Source organism: Aulonocara sp. 'chitande type north' Nkhata Bay, linkage group LG18 (assembly GCF_057382095.1).
Source record: "Aulonocara sp. 'chitande type north' Nkhata Bay isolate Kocher_YH1m ecotype deep benthic linkage group LG18, A_spYH_male_GT1.1, whole genome shotgun sequence".
NCBI lineage: Eukaryota > Metazoa > Chordata > Actinopteri > Cichliformes > Cichlidae > Aulonocara > Aulonocara sp. 'chitande type north' Nkhata Bay.
The window spans coordinates 36066681-36083736 of record NC_141361.1 but is presented as its reverse complement, the minus strand read 5'-3'; the positions used below and the strand labels follow the sequence as shown (position 1 = coordinate 36083736).

The 17056-nt window shown below is 44.7% G+C and overlaps 1 protein-coding gene across 3 annotated transcripts in view; it reads left to right on the top strand.

Annotated features, from left to right (window-relative positions):
- Positions 1-12491, top strand: part of LOC147309095 (ATP-dependent chromatin remodeler CHD7-like) — a 72325-nt gene extending 59834 nt beyond the window's left edge. For 2 of the 3 annotated variants that reach the window (XM_086273359.1, XM_086273360.1), the window contains exons 28-41: positions 945-1074; positions 1344-1459; positions 3174-3576; positions 3688-3896; positions 3988-4971; positions 5331-5497; positions 6466-6720; positions 6894-7064; positions 7438-7671; positions 7771-7986; positions 8132-8272; positions 8378-8482; positions 8566-8746; positions 8848-12491. In XM_086273359.1, the coding sequence (XP_086129485.1) occupies positions 945-1074; positions 1344-1459; positions 3174-3576; positions 3688-3896; positions 3988-4971; positions 5331-5497; positions 6466-6720; positions 6894-7064; positions 7438-7671; positions 7771-7986; positions 8132-8272; positions 8378-8482; positions 8566-8746; positions 8848-9908 (4373 nt within the window). In that variant the 3' untranslated portion in view covers positions 9909-12491. The remainder of the gene's footprint in view (positions 1-944; positions 1075-1343; positions 1460-3173; positions 3577-3687; positions 3897-3987; positions 4972-5330; positions 5498-6465; positions 6721-6893; positions 7065-7437; positions 7672-7770; positions 7987-8131; positions 8273-8377; positions 8483-8565; positions 8747-8847) is intronic. The other variant, XM_086273361.1, reaches the window with a different exon arrangement.
- Positions 12492-17056: the final 4565 nt, after the last annotated feature.

The following is a 17056-nucleotide window of genomic DNA, read 5'->3' as shown; positions in this document are numbered from 1 at the left end:
CAGGTTTGTATGCAGACACAGATTGTGCCACACAAGACAATGTTACACATATGCACAGAAAGAGTGATAGCCTATAAAGACCCCAATGATTAAGTTTGGCTGCGGGCACAGAGGTGTGTGTGTGACAGAGATTGGGAACAATGTGTGACATCTCTCCTAATTGAAATGTGGTGGAAAGAGAAGGAATAAGGGATAAGCGAAGAGGTGGTGCGGTTGTTACTGCAAGCCTCCTCTTCATGCTCCTCCCTCCCTCCCACCCTCCACCCCACTCTTCTGTATTTTCCTCTCATTCCTTCCATTTTTCTCACCCGTCTTTCTCTCTCCTTCCTGATGTGTCTCGGTAGGATCTGCACATTCTAATCTGTTCTGCCTGAACGCTCCTAACGGACAAACACGCACAGTTTCTCACACTCACTAGCTCACTTTCACAGACTCCACGACACACACACACACACACACACACACACACACACACACACACACTCTCTTCTCTCCTTTTCCTTTCCATCCCTCCTTGCCCCCCCCCCCCCCCCGTTTCCCCCTCTGACACAAATGAGCACCTGCAGGCTCACTTGGATAAGCACACACACACGGGCAGAACATGGGCAAGTGTACACACTCAGAAACATGCACACACGGACACACAGACTGTCTTGTCAGCAGCTGGCTCCTGGGGTCTGCCCTTCTGCTGCTGTTTTTGTCTATTCCTTCATTTAATATGAAGTGTGTGTGGGGGGCATTCTGCCTGTTTAGTATTGAGCTAGAAAGCACAACTTCTCTCTCACCCACCCTTGTAGGAGTTTGCCCGTAGCTGGGTGTGTCTTGAAGGGAAAACCTTTTAGTTATTCTTTTCCAGTTTTGACTATTCTAATCTCTATCCTCCCACACCTGCAGGCGTCGATTTCTGGTGTCTGTATTTCTCATGCCTTTCTCTTCCTCTTCAGGCTATGAGAAGTACAACTCAATGCGTGCTGACCCCGCCCTGTGTTTCTTGGAGCGAGTGGGCATGCCAGACGCCAAAGCCATTGCTGCTGAGCAGAGGGGCTCTGACATGATGGCAGATGGTGTTGAGGGGTAAGAAAGCAGGCTTCACTGACCAGCAGCTCTTTACTCTCCTGTCCTTGTAGTATTGTCTGTTTTAGTCCCCATCTCTGTGTTTCATTAGTCACATTGTAATGCCCTTTGAAGTTTGTCCAATTTCCCACTCTGTTGTAACACTTAAGCTTCTTCAAGTGGTGCTCAGAACTCCTGCACGGCCTGGAATGATCTGATTTAAAGTGACAAAGGAATGAATCCGTCTTCCAGAAGGTGAATTTCTAAGTTTTCCCTGTGACTTTCAACAGTGAGGATGAGGATCCTGAATACAAGCCGCTGCGGATGCCCTTTAAAGACGACATGGATGACTTCACCAACTCTCCACTTGATGACAAAGATGAGGGTGTAGAGGGAGAGAATGAAGGTAAACTCCATACAGACAAAGAGGGGAAGGGGTGAAAGGTGGCTTTAACGCACCTACTGATTAATTTAGTAGGTTCCCATCAGTTTATCGCAGGGGTGATTCTAGGATCAGAGCTTTGGGGGTGCTGAGCACCCAGAGAGCTGCCCATCCAGGCAAGGTAAACTTTACTCGTCACAATGAGATTTCTTCCCCATCTCTGTCAGTCCCTGCATCCTTAAATGTCTCCAGTTGTCCCGAGTTCCCTCTGACTGTCTCCTTGATGCATTTAAACCCCTGTTCCTCCCTGTTCTCATCGTCTGTTGTCTTCATCTCCATTATCAGTCATCATAATTTTACCCTCTAGTTAGTACCTTGGGTTCAATATCGGCACATATGACAAAATAACCAGTTTCTCTCATTACATTTCAAACAGGACAGTGGTAACAACAGCAGGCTACGGACAATGTTACGTTTTAGATTTTAAATAGGCTGTATACATTTCAATGGGAGCAACAGGACGGTCAAATGTCGCTGATTTTACTACAGAGCAGGACGAATTGTAGGGTAGCAAACATAGTCGGGAAACACGTTTTCAACACAGCAGGTTACCTGGTGTAATGTTTTTCAGCTAAAAAGAAACATGGTCTGACTCCTACCTAATTATATAAAGAGTAACTGAAGGTTAAATGCAGCTAATATGTCCTGTTTTAAGGCAGGCACGTACACCTCCGCTCCGCTGCGTCTCAGCCACTATCGCTCTGCCAGCAAGAGCGCTAGAGCCAGAGCAGGGGAGAGGCGAGCTGGAACAAACTATTTTGGGAGGGAGGGGCTATCTATACTTTTGTTCTTAAAATGTTCCATCTCAATTCAGTACTGTATGCTTTTTATACTTTTAGTAGTGTGTCCCAAAAACAGCAAATATTGTCAAAAAAAGTAAGAACTCTTTGGGGGTGCTTTGATTCATTTTGCTGAAGCACCCCCAAAAATGGGCTAAAATCGCTCCTGGTTTATCGTAAGATCAGTTGACTTAAACCCTGTGGATCGTTTAATGGCGTTAATCTTCTTCCTCTTACCTTTTCACACATAAAAGCAGGTTGAAAAACCTAAAAAAATGCTTCTTTTTTTCTAATGAATTAATGTCCAGAAAGATCGGAGGCGAGCAAAAATTGTTACTGTCCAAAAGTAGTTTTTGACAAAGTGCTGACTGACTGAAACCATTTGTCATGTGGTTTAATTACAAAAAATGAATTTTCAAATGAAGCCGTATTTTATTGGAATAATCTATATTATTGTAGGGTTTTCACCTTACAGTCTAAAGTGCCTCGAGGGAACTGTTGGTGCTATTTAAATAAAACTGAACTGACTTGAATTCTCATGTGTCTTATGAGCGTTGAAGCACCACCTCAATTCATCCTCTGTGTTTTAATTCCCCCTCATTTAACTCGACTTCATTCTGATTTGCTGCCTCTCCGGAGTAAAACGTTGCTGATATCACACATCCAAAAGTAGAAAAAAAAAACGAGTGCATAGCAGACTGAAGCCTGAGCTTTTGGCTCACAGGGATTACTTGTACAAACTTTAACCATGTTCATTGAGACAGAATATTTATGACTGCAAAAAAAAGATATAAAGCACAGTGAGCTGCCATTACTGACTATTTATGGTACGCTTTGCCAGAAGCAGCACAGTATAGAACAACTATTCAGACGCTGAGATCATTTCTTCTCTCCGGTAGCAAAATCAGATGAAAACAGTCAGAGGGCTCCTGCTTCCAATGAGCGCCTCTACTGGCCAGCAGCCTCAGCTCTGACAGCTCGTCTGCGCCGCCTCATCACCGCCTACCAGCGCTCCAACCGGAGAGAGCAGCTTCGCCAGGAGGCACTCAACCGACCTGATGGCCGGCGACGAAGACGCAGGGAGTTCCTGCCTTCAGTTGGTATGGTTACTGAAACGGGAGGAGCAGCACCTTACATCCAAGATGGCGCAGGGATGTTCATGGCAGAAGGAAGCCCATATTTGGCTAAAGGAAGTGCTTATTTTGTCAAAGGTGGACAGTTTATGCCAGAGGCATCTCCAGTGTTGAACGCCAGCTCCCTGGTGTCTGAGGGAGCAATGTACTACAAGGAAAGAAGACAGAGGTAGCGTTTCATTTATTAGCAAGTTATTATTTATTGAATGCTTCTATGTTTAAAGAGACAGTGACTCCCTAACAACAGCTCCCAGTAATTTTCTTTACATTTCTTTTTCAGATGGACGCGTCGTGAAGAGGCCGACTTCTATCGCGTTGTTTCAACCTTTGGAGTCGTTTTTGATACCAAACGTCAGAAATTTGATTGGACGCAGTTCAGAGCCTTTGCTCGACTGGACAAGAAAACAGACGAGAGTTTGGAGAAGTACTACTATTCATTCATCGCCATGTGTAAACGGGTCTGCAGAATGCAAGTCAAGACTGAAACAGGTAAGGTGGACTTATGGACACGTTTCTTGAGATTGTTTAAACTTGAGTGATGTTTATTTTCCTAATTCTTGTTTGCCTTATTTGTCGTCAGAACTTCCAGACCCGACTCTGATCATTGACCCCATAACAGAGGAGCGTGCCTCTCGGACCCTCTACCGCATCGAGCTTCTCCGCCGCATCCGAGAGCAGGTCCTCCCTCACCCTCAGCTCTCTGAACGCCTCAAGCTCTGTCAGCCTTCCCCAGACCTTCCAGAGTGGTGGGAGTGTGGCCGCCACGACCGGGACCTCCTCCTGGGTGCTTCGAAACATGGTGTGAGCCGCACAGATTATCACATCTTGAACGACCCAACCTTGGCCTTCCTGGAGGCCCACCAACGCTTTACCAGCCAGCGAGGAGCCAACGTTAGCATAGGAGCCTCATTAGAGATCACCAAAGCTGGGATGGGAGGGGCAGAAAGTACCTCTGCTCCGCTCCTAACCCCTGCGGAACTGGCAAGTGCCACAGCTGCTGCCAAAATTGCTGTCAATGCAACAAAAGAGGAGGTGGAGGAAGAGAAGGCTGTAAAGATGGAGGACGAGAAAGCAGAAATGGTGGTCGAAATGGAGGAAGGGGATGCCAACAACATTCCGTGTGCTAAAATTGAAACTCCCGATGAACAGAAGGAACATGAGGGAGAGATCAGAGAAGATAAAGATGAGACCGCTGCATCACAAAGTAAGGAGATCAAGAAAGAAGAAGAGGTCCAGCCAAAGGCAGAAAACGAAGAGGAAGAAGTGCACAAAGAAGAGCAAAGTGGTGAAGAAGAGAAGCTAACCAATGACCAGGACAAAGACCTGACAGAAGAGAAAAACGGCACACTCGGTGACCAGAAGGACACACTCGCTGAACTCCAACACTCCTCTCCTAAAGTGCAACCAGCTCAAAAGACTGCAGAGGAGGAAGATGGAGAAGAAAAGGAGAACCCAGAGTCTCCTAAATCTCCAAAGTCTGCTGACACAGAGAAAAGCCCAGAGGAGGAAGAGGAGGAGAGGCTAGATGAAGATGACAAATCGGAGAAGTCTTCTCAGGCTGAAGGTATGAGTGAAGGCCGAGTTAGTGATCTGAGCAGGGATAATGTTGAACCATGAGTTCTTCGCCTCATCTCTGATAAAACAAATCTAACTGTAGCTTGCACAAATTTCTCTCATTTCACTTTTGTGTGTTATGACCCTTTTGCTACTGACTTTATTTGCCCTGGTTGTCAGTCACTGTTATTGCTGGGCCTACACTCGGTCACAGGCTCATTAAAACCCTGACGAGTCATGAGGGGAAACACCAGAAATAGGCCCGAGTTCCAGGGGCGAGAGGAAAAAATGAGTTTAGCTCCCTCGATAACAATTCAGAATGTCTTTTTAATTAAGGCTTGTAGCATGACTTTCCTTCTCTCGACACAGTGAGTGCTGCGTCAGAGCAGAAGAACTTTGACGAGGAGAGCATCGCATCTCTGAGCACCTCGGCCCGGGATGAAACCAGAGACGGCTTCTGCCCCGACGACCTGCCTGAAACCTCTGCATTGCAGGCTTTACAGGACCGAGCCTTTGGCTTCTCATTCTGGCCTAAGGTGAGTCTCAAATACTAGCCAGCGGATACAAACAACGGAGGCTGGAATTACAATATAGTAATTTCTCACATGTTAAAGTGAACAGATTATTCGACTACAGCAGCTTTTCCTGACTCACATTTTACGATCCAGTTTAACTTTCTGCTCCAAGTTTTTAAAGCAGACCCTTTTCTGATTGGCCACTCCTTGGCATATTAGGCATATCTATACCCATGACGTCACATACCCAGTCTCCTTTAATTTCAGGAATTTCGATTTCTAAAGCAGTAATTCTGTCAGCACATGAATCACATCATGCACACAACACAGTAGCTCTGCTTTCTTTCTTTGCTTGGCTTGGCTGTTCCTATGCAGTCACAGTACTTAAACTCAACCCTTTGTATAAACATTCCACATTAAGTCTGAACTGTTAAGATTTGTCAAAAAAAAATTTTAATGTGCCCCCTCTTTTTTTTTTTTCTTTTTCTATTTATATATATATTACTTTTTTTTTTCATCATTAATCTTCCCATAATGAACTGAACTGTCCTCCAACTGAAACTGGACCTTGTAAAAACCTACAACTTAAAGTTTGAGGAATTCTTTATGCTATGTACTGATAGTTTTTAGGCCAAGAAATAATCAGAACCAGCCCTACATGAACTGCTTACCAGAAGGAGGATTATGCCTTTTGATCTACTGCAAGGCTTTTAATATGAAACATCTGTGCGGGAAGTGTTTACTTGACAGTAGCTCAGCAGCAATTGTAAAAACAGCGAGTGATTGGAAAGAATTACAGAAGAGAGAGAGTTTTCTGTTAGATTGATTTTTCCCCAAAATGTGCTGAAATATACTTTAGAAAACTGAAACATAGTCTGATTCTCAAGCAAAACCGTGGTTCTGAGAGATTTACAGTACGCAGGAAATGAAGCTGACAAAGGAACTGACAGAATGATCCATCACCTCACCCGGTTCTCTCTTCCACTCAGGATCGAGTGATGATCAACAGGATGGATAACATCTGCGAGGCCGTCCTGAAGGGCAAGTGGCCTGTCAACAGACGCCACGTATTCGACTTCCCTGGCAACCTCCTGCCAGGGCACGGCTCCTCAGCAACAACAGCGGCTGCAGCCATGGCGACCGAGAGCCCGCTCCAGAGGCGGAGCCTGGCTGAGCTGACAATGGCCGGCATCCATACACCATTTAGTGGGAGTGAAGATAAAACACTATCACCTCAGGTTCATGTGAGTGTTTGCACACATGTACACTAAACAAGTTCAACAAATGACGTTACCCATTAATAGTATTCTCAGTTTACCATCATCATGTTTTTGGAAATGACGACACTGTGCCGAGCTCATATGTGAAATGCAGTTTTGGAACAGAAGGAGGACTGAGTGCTGACCTATTATTGCAGGAGGAGACTCTGAGCCTGACGGTGCCTCGACAGAGAAGGAGGAGGAGGAAAAAGATTGAGATTGAGGCAGAGAGGGCAGCCAAGAGACGTAACCTGATGGAAATGGTGGCACAGCTGAGAGAGAGCCATGCTGCTGCCGAGTCCCAGAGCCAGGCTATAGACCTCACCAAGGTGCTCACTAACACGTTCAGTCTAGTTACTAGCTCTTAACGATTGAGTCTTACTGTTGTTAAACTAAATCACTTCAGTTTTGGCGGGCTACACAGTTGAGCTCAGTCAGCAGTCTTAGCACATCAGCATGTCTCAGTTCCAGCCTACATCAGCTGATGAAGTCAGCAGCATTTCCTCTAATGTGTATGATGTTACACGCCTGCTGTATTTGGCCTCTTTAGCTTTTGTGTGCTACTACAGAGCCATAAAAATTACTTCAGAAGGAATGCCAGTCCTATTTTAACTGAACTGGTCCTGACAGAATTACAGATTTTGTATTAATGTTTAAAGTGTAAAAGTTGATGCATTACAACTGATCTGATCTGATCTTCAGGGTATGCCCCATCACCACAAGGCCTCTCCCTCACTGACCAGCTTCTCCAGTGCCCTGGTGACAAACTCCTCCCTCAAGGCGCAGATGGATTTGCTTCAGCAAGGCCCAGCGACTGGACACAGAGCCAACGGTTCGCTGGAGGCTGACCTGCCTGTCATTAAGAGGAGGCGTGGCCGCAGGAAAAATGTTGAGGGTTTGGAGCTGCTGTTCATGGGCAACAGACGAACAGAAGGGGTATGTAGGAGGGCAAATGTGGTCATTTGTGTCATGCACACAGATGTGATCCTTGTACAGATTGTCAAGGTAATCTTTCCTTCTGCGTCATTTTTTCAGGATCATGCAGATGGGCCAAAGGTCTCAGGTGTGGAGGGGCTTCAGGATGCTTCACGTGTCCACAAACCCCGCAATGTCTCTGAGCAGAGCCCCAGTGCAAGATCTCTCGCCTCAGGCAATCTGGAGGAAGAAGAGACGGCGGTTTCCAACAAAGAGCTCGGCGAATGGCTGAGGCAGCACCCAACGTACACCATGGATATGCCTGGCTTCACACCAGTAAGTCCTCTTGTTTTTTCTGCATTTTTATTTGATAATTACTGTGGATTAAAGCTCAAGCGAGATTATCACTTGATGGATGTTGTGCTGCGACTTGTGGACGCGTTTCTTAAATGTGCCCTGTGTTGTTTTCTTTGTGTTACAGAAGAATGAGGACTTGCTGCTGTCTCCGTTCTCTAAGCCTAAGCAGAAGCGCCATCGTTGTCGAAACCCCAACAAGATAGACATCAACACACTGACGGGGGATGAGAGAGTGCCTGTGGTCAACAGAAGGAATGGACGCAAGGTAAGCTAACACTGCCGCACTATCACTGCCTCTCCAAGATCGTCTCTTTGTTTCAGAAAAATGACATTTTCAACACCAACCTCACTTCATTTTCCTGTTTTCTAGATGGGCGGAGCCATGGCTCCTCCAATGAAAGAGCTTCCCAGGTGGTTGCTGGAGAACCCAGAGTTTTCGATTGCTCCTGATTGGACAGATATTGTCAAACAGTCGGTGAGTAACGAAGGCACAACCTACACTTGGTGATAATGTAGTTAACTGAAGTTTTTACTTTAAAAAAATCCCTGTCTACACAGGGTTTCCTCCCTGAAGCGATGTTTGACCGCCTTCTGACCGGCCCTGTAGTCAGAGAGGAGGGCGTCCGCCGTCGGGGGCGTCGCCCCAAATCTGAGATCGCCAAGGCAGCTGCTGCTGCGCAGGCAGCTGCTGCAGCTCAGGCTGCACAGGCTTCACTGGCCACGGCTGCTTCATCAGCAGGTACGAACCAACCAACCGTCTGGCATGTGGATCAGGCAGGAGTGTGTCTCAATAGACTGTGTGTTTGAACCCTCACTTACTGTATGTGTCTGTGTCTGCAGGAGGCATCAACCCTTTGCTGTTGAACAGTCTGTTTGGAGGGATGGACCTGTCTTCTCTCCAGAGCCTTCAGTCTCTCCAGTTGGCTGCAGGTCTGATGGCCTTCCCTCCTCCCACAGACCCCAAACAGGCCGCTGCCAATGCCGCCGCCGCTTCCATGCTGCCTCTCATGCTGCCCGGCATGGGAGGCCTTCCCAACATGGCCACCGCCCTACCCAACATGTTCAGCCTCGGCGGGCTCTTTGGTGGTAACCTGGCAACAGCCACAGCCGCTGCCCCAGCTCCACCCAACTCCACAGCCACCACCACAGCAGGCAAAACGAACGGAACAGCCGAAGGAGAGGGAGGAGACTGTGGCGAAACGGCAACAACAAAGAGGAAGAGGGAGGGAGAGGAGAGAGACGAAGCAGAAAACCGCAATGAGGCGGGAGAGGACGAGGAGGCAGCTGAGGGAAACGATGAAGGAGTGAAGAAGGCAAAGAGGAAGAAGATGGAGAAAGAGGATGGGGCAGAGAAAACTGAGGCATCCCTCAGCGAAGACGCCGTGGCGCCTCAGATCCCAGCTGCCGATTCGTCAGCAGAGGCAACCATCAACGGTGACGCTGCCACCCTGCTGGCTGCGGCTGGCATGTCTGCTAACACCCTGGCATTCAACCCCTTTCTTCTCTCCACCATGGCCCCTGGTCTCCTCTACCCGTCTATGTTCCTACCTCCAGGCCTTGGAGGGCTCAGCCTACCGGGCTTCCCCACCGCCTCCAACCTTGCTGAACTACAGAATGCAATGGCTGGAGCGCTGGGGGGCAGTGCTGGGACTCCAAATGTCCTAAGAGACCAAGAGAAGGAGGACAAGAAGGCAGATCTGAAAGCGGCAGCAGAAGAGGAGGAAGAAGAGGAAGAGGATGAAGAGGGAGGAGGAGAGAGTGACTTAGCTGAGGAGAAGGAGGGGGAGATGAGAAGTGAGGCTGATTATTCAGCTTTAGAGGATGGAGGGATGGGCGAGGAGGAGGAAGAGGCGGCGGCAGAGGAAGCAGCAGCATCTTCACAGAAGGACAAGAGTGACTGAACTAAAATACAAAACTGACTGGCCTTGGACATTTCTTCACCTCCTCCACCCACCACGTTTACACGCCTCCACCAGAAATATCCAAACTATTATAAATTCTTTTTTTTTTTTTCTTTGCATTGTTGTTGATGATTTACTTTCACTTTGTTGTTTTTTTGGCCAGTTATATTTCCTATGCGTCAGAGAGAACGAGGTTTGTGCGTGTTAAGTTAAATCTTTCTGATCGATAGTGTAGTCAGGGAAAATCCTCACAGCCGCTCGCCGAGTGCTCGGCTGCTCTTCAAAGACTGTTTCTTTTTGTTTGGTTGGCCTGTGTGCGCACACTGTGAACGGTGCACCCACGCTTCCCTCCCACAATCCCTCAAACAAGACTTCACAAGGGTTCCAGTAGTACTACTATTATTATTATTATTATTATTATTATTATTATTGTTATTATTATTATTGCTGCTTTCAGCTCTCAAATGTCTTTTTTTCTTTGCCTCCTCCTTTTTTCCTTTGTTTTTTCGTCTGGACTGTTTTGTTGTTGTCGGCAGCATCTCATCAAAACGAGAAGCATCCCCTGCCAACACTTTTTCCAGCGTTTAAGGGGTGTACTGCGAAGTTGGAAGAGCCTAAAGCCAGAAACTACACTGTTTTAGGAAGTCTGACACAGAATATTCAGTCAGTGAGATTCTTTTAATTATTTTGCATTGGTGTCAAAACCTTAATGCAGATTTATCATGTTTAAATTGATTGGTTTGAGGTTTATCATCTCTAATGTGTAGCCATCACCTGAGTGGTAGAATAACTACTTAACTGACTGTACATTAAGACGGATCACATTTTTGATCACTCACACAGCCTTAAGCAGAAAGGGTCATGGAAGAGTTGAACCGTCTCATTCAGGGTTTGAGGTTGCTTTGCAGTGCACCCCCGTGAGCTCAAAAGAAAAGGAAAACAGCATTACAGCTAACCCGACTGTCTGTCTGACAAAGCTGCTGCAAAAGGAATTGTGGGTAATGGAGTTGAGCTGTTCTGAGTAAGAACAGATTTTAAGTTCTCACATATCAGACCAGGTAGATGTGGAGGAGGAAACAAAACCAGACTGGCCTAAAGGAAGAAGAAGGAAAAAAGAAAAAAGCTCAGTCTCACACACTGACTTCCACAACACACACATCCAACACGTACTTGATCATTAGCTGCACACGCTCTTTCAGGTGTCCACCACTACACACTCACACTAACCCCTTTCTCTGTCATGTGACTGTTTCTGGGAGGACTGTTTCTCTTTGAGTGTACGTGTGTGTGCTTGTGTGCACACTGAACCAATACTGTTAAACCCAGTCCCACACTGAATACCAGTCTCCGGTCTTTCCATTGCCACATCTCAAAACCTTCCTCCCGCTTCAAGGCGCCTGGTTTTGGCTCAGGGGGTGACGAGCGGGCTGGGTCTGACACCAATCAGGTTTTCTGATTGGTCCACTTCGAGCTGCTTAATCCAGGCGTCCTCATTTGGGAGGCTTCTGTAAATGGATTTTAGAGAAGTGGTCTACAACGGGATGCGATGCTTCAGGTTTATTCTTTAAAGGGGGGCAGCATGTTATAAATGCTTTGTTTTTGTTCTCTTCACCTCCTCCCAGTAGTTCCAGGCCAAGTGCTGCTCCCTGGCGACCTTCACTTTAAAGACTGTTGCTTTAGTCACACACTGACACCAGGCCTGGCCAACGCAGGACTGAGACACATTTTTCAGCAGAGTTGGAAAATTGCATTTTCTATATGAAGTTCAACTCTTCTCACTGAGTATGTTTGAAATACTTGAAAAAGCGCAAGCGGTGCTTGATTTTCCGTTCCCCCCCCTGAGGCCAGTTCAAGTGTCTGATATGAATCAAGTGCTGCGAGTGGTTCAGATATTTGAGAGTACATTCAAAGACACACACTGTGGCCAGGTCTTGTTTTTTTTTTTTTTTTGTTTTTTTTTTTATTATTATTAAACATTTGCTCTCACAGCCAGCCCAGCAGATGCAGAGAGAGGGAAGTGGGTTAGAGGTGAGGGGAACACCTTCCCCATCAAAGATCCCCGTTCTCCTCTCTAACGCTGAGACAGCAATAACCAAGGCAGCTTTTGAATGTTCCAGCATCACTCTCCCAACACACACACACACACACACACACTATAAATAACCACAAGTGTCGTATGAATAGAAAAACAAAACTAAAACTGTAAATGATGACAAATAAGTACTGCAATCAATTTTGTCTCACGCTGTTCCTGTTGATGCACTGGTGTTAAAGAGTTAAAATAATCAGGTACCTTTATTACTTAGCTACTTTTCTTGAAAAAAGGACTTTTTGTTACTTTTAGCCAGCAAGCTGAAGAGCATTACCTCAATTCTTATCTAGCCTTGAAGTTTACAGACATACCATGTAAATGTTTTTTCCTCTTTTTTTTTTTTAAATGTTTTTTTTTTTTTTTTTTGGTGTGTGTCTTTTGTTTTTTGTTTTTATTTCTTTTGTTTTTTGAGACATCATGTATGATGAATTGTAGCTATGATGCTTTTAATAAAAGTGAATCATGATATTCGCCTAGGAAACCAATCCTCAGCCTGTGTCTCATCATTTGCCTCCCTGCACTTGAATAAATGTTCAGGGTTTTTTTTTGTTTGTTTCTTTTCTTTTTCTTTTTTTTGTCTTTTATAAGAGCTTGTGTGAAGAAACTAATCTCTGGGAGTCATTACAGGAAGTTTTGTTTTTCCTTTACAAATGTTAAAAGCTATAGTGTTGACCTTTGAGTAAAATTAAAGTTGGTACCAAAAAAGGGCCTCACTTATAAAAAGTTAGACATGTTTTTGTTTTTTGAGGACTTAAATGAAAGCTGAAGGGACCAAAATATAAGATTAAAGTTTGTGGGGTTTCTTGGTTTTTTAAATGGGACTCTTGTGAACACGCCACCAGACTGAGGACCTGTCCAGGGTGTGCCTGGCCCGACAGCTGGTGTAGGCTCCAGTCCAGTGACCACGGATTGGTTAAATGTAAGAAGATGATGTGAAAGCCACTATAGTAGACTCACAGAAAATTAGCACTTTAATAAAAGTCCTGATTTCTAGCACATAAAGTTGAATCTAAAGTAGAATTCCCTTTGCAAAACTGATTGATGCTACTGAGATCATCATCCATCCAGCTGCAGCCTTTGGCCTTTTTTGTCAAACTAAGGCCCGGTGAGCAATTCTCTCATTTTGATCTCATCTCACCATAATTTTATTATCTGCTCAACTCTAACCGTTGCAGCTGATGCTAATTCTCTGACCAGCAGACTGCTTGGATATTAGATGAAATATACGTACAGTACCATGAGTGTGAATACAGTTTGTACAGTGTGTCACTAAAGCCTTAGAAACCTCTTAGTTGCCCCTAGAGGATCCAGCGGTCATTACACACGAGTGGAACAGATCAGAGAGGTCAGACCTTTGGTTGGATGAAGATGCTGGGATCATACAGGAGTGTGAGTGCAGAGTGTGACACCATAAATGAGGAAAATACTAAAAGTTTAACATTTCAGGTCAAGTGGAGGTGAAATAAAGGAACAGGAAACTCTAGCTGTGTGTCTGGGTGTGTGTACCACTCCGGCCAGGCATCAAAAATGGCCTCTCTCCCACTGGAGCTGCTGACAAAACACAAACCGACAGCAAGACCCAACTGTCTCCCTCTGTGCGTGTGTGTGTCTGTGTTTCAGTTAATGGACAATAACATGTAATGTTTTGGCTGTTCTTTTTCATGCTGTGAAATTAGGCATTTATTACTACACTGCATTTCAGTTCTCTCTTATGGTGATAGCACAGCTAAAGCACAATGTGTTTAATAAAGTCAAATAAATGCTAATACGGTTAAAAGCTCTCCAGCCATCAGTTGCAGGTTTGCTTTAACCCTTTTCTACTAAATTTCCTACTAAATTCAACTCATATAAATGTACCGCAGTTTTTTGACAAAAGTAAAACCACTTATTAGTGGTATTGTACTATCCAGAGAGGGTAAACCATATGTTTTTGCTCTCGCCTAAATACAGAGATGAGAGGAGAAATAATGTCTGTCTCCTGAATCCAAACTGGGAGCTGGTTCCACAGAAGAGGAGCCTGAAAGCATCAACTACAGCTGCCTGTGTTGACACACCCGTTGATGAAAGCATCTTTAATTGAAAGCCTTAAAAAATCTAATTGGATTAGTTATTTAAAAAAACACACACACAACCAGTCATGAAAGCTAAACTATCCACAGCAGCTGTTCATACTATGCCGTAAATACACTATTTAATGCTGTTAAACTGGAGATTTTGACATGAGGGTCTGTGGGGATTGAATGGCTTTTGGAGCCAGCCTCAAGTGGCCACGAGTAGAAACTACAGTTTTTTCACTTTTCAGCCACTTGATTAAAATTTTAGCGACAATATGATTTTTGATGCGACCTTTACGGTAAACATCAGTACTTCCATACCAATATCTCAGAGTTAATACTGACATAATCAAAATCACTCATGCAATTCTTTAAAAAGTTGTCCAGACTGGATTGAATGAAAGTCAACAGGATATCATCACATTTTTAGTTAAGCAAACATAAGTGTGTAAGCGAGGGTGTGTTTACTCTAGCAGAGGGTAGAGAGAGGTGGGTCTCTCACTCGCTCTCCTCTCTCTCTGTGTGACAGACGTCTGGCTTAATCGCCTTGCAGGAGGAAGTGGGACGTGAAATCCACCAGCCGTCCCATGCCCCCTGCCCCTCTCACACACACACTGAATTACCAACTCAGCATGCAGTCTTGTCTTCTTTCCTCATTTCTCCTTCCAGGAAATCGGGGGGAAGTGTTTTATTTTCTGTCCACCTACTGAAGGTCATTGTTAAAATATGAAAATTATCAAGCAGGGTTTTAAGATAAAAATAAAGTCTTTTGATGCATGAGGCATGTTCTCTACTGTATACATATATCACATTTCAAGCTTTGATGAAATAACTTTACTTGCTGCTTTCTGACTCTGCTTCTTTACATTATCAATAAACACAACAACTGAGGAAATCCCCACTTTAAGCAGTGATTTCAGAGGGATCTACAGCCTGAAGCAGCTCTGCTGTCATTGTGGCTCTGTCTCAATTTATATCACTTGTCATTGTCTTGCCAGGTTCTGCTCTGCCAGCAAATTTCCTGTGAATTTGCCCAGATTACCGAATATCCGTCTAACATACTGCGCAACATGCTAGTCATAATCCAGATATCAAATCAGGAGGGAAAAGCGAAACAAAAACAAGACAAAAAATGTTCTTTTCTTTTTTTTTATGTTAGGATGTAGGATCGAGGGTTGTTGGAGGGCGAGAGGTGATGTCCCCATATGTGGACGCCAGGTCCTAGGAGGTTAAGGTGAATGGCTGGTTTCTCTCCTGTCCACAAAATGCTTAACCAGAATGTAGGGAAAAATATATTTAATGCGCATGCAGTAGAATTTCAGCAACATCCACAATCACGTAAAGTCTGTGCTCGGACCGTTGTCGTGGTTGTAGCCGGGTATTGTGTACAGCAACCGTGGAGAATAAAAGATGAAGCTGAAAAGCATGAAAATGTGGACGGGTCTGCCATGTGATGATTACAGTCTGAGATTTTTTTCTTGTTCAGCTCTGTACAAGAAATGAATTTAGATTTTTGCATAAAATTGCAAAATCCACAAAAGCGAAGTGAGGACAAGTAGATGGTGTGCTTCCATTTCAGTTTTTCTCAAAGTGATGGAAGAGAAAAAAACAAGGAAACAAGCAAAAACTCAATAGAGACAATATTAATAGAGGCAAGGTGAGGTTTAAAATTGAACTCCACGTGCTTACCGTACTCAGTTAAAGGATGAATCCTTCGCTCTCCCCAACCGGTTGGGGAGCCTGGGGAGCCCTCCCTGAGCCTGGTTCTGACGGAGGTTTTTTCCTGTTAAAAGGGAGTTTTTCCTTCCCACTATCGCCAAAGTGCTTGCTCATAGGGGGTCATATGATTGTTGGGTTTTTCTCTGTATCTACTGTTGTAGGATCCACCTTACAACATAAAGCACCTTGAGGCGACTGTTGTTGTGATTTGGCGCTGTATAGATAAAACTGAGTTGAATTGAAAGTCAAAGCTCTTGTTTGCACAGCTGGCAACCCCAAAGCAATAATTTTAAAGAAAAAGTTCCTGCTTTGTCCTTCTTCAGCTTAATACTTTCTATCACGTAGGACTTTCCTTTTTGTGTTGTGAAGCAGTGAAAACTAAAAACATTTTGAAATGTTAGAGAAGAAGCATTTCTGAAAAGCACGACACTCTGAAGATCCAGAAATGATCCAGTTTGATTCAGCTCTACAGATTCCATTTCTGTGAAGCCCACGATGCAAAACTAACTGACTATTCATTATCTAAGAGAAAAAAAGATCAAAGTTTGTCATTGGGGTATTGTGACCATTATATGCTGATTTTACACTTGAAAGTTTACCCGAAAAGATCCTTTTCGGGTAAACTTTTTTTTTTCCACTGAATTGTCAAAAAGGATATCAATAGATGTTCCTCTAAGTCAGACGCATTACTCTGACAGATTTTGCTGTTGAAACTGATACTGATGCTCAAAAATATAGAAAGAAATCACTGAATAAGATATTGTGTGTGAGGGGTATGGTGAGAACTCTTCTCAGATTTGACTGATCTTACGGACTGACACTGTTTAATTTCCAATTTCAAAGAAGTGGGGGATAGTGAGCATTTAAAACCAGCATTGTCATCAATTTTATACTACTAAAAGTAAATAAAGTAAAAAAAAAATCAGAACAAATACACTTGAGAAGCCACGGACTGGAAGCTTCCTGTCCTGGCCCTTTTATTTTTCTTACTCTTTCATGTGTGAGTGTGCCCTGTCCAGATGAATCTCTCTCCACTCGGCTGGATGTGTCACTTCCTGCTCTCTGCGGTTGTCATGGAGAGGCCAGGCCTCCAGCGATAAAGAGCCATCTGCCGTCAGCATGACCACCTACAGCCCAACCGCCATCACAGCAACCATGATTGATAGCCCCCAGAGAGTGACAGAGTGAGTGGAGAGAGGATAAGATAAAAAGGGAGGAGAGAGAAGTGAGGAAGGCAGGGAGGAGGGGGAGAAAAGAAGTGGAAGACAGAGTGGGTGTGAGAG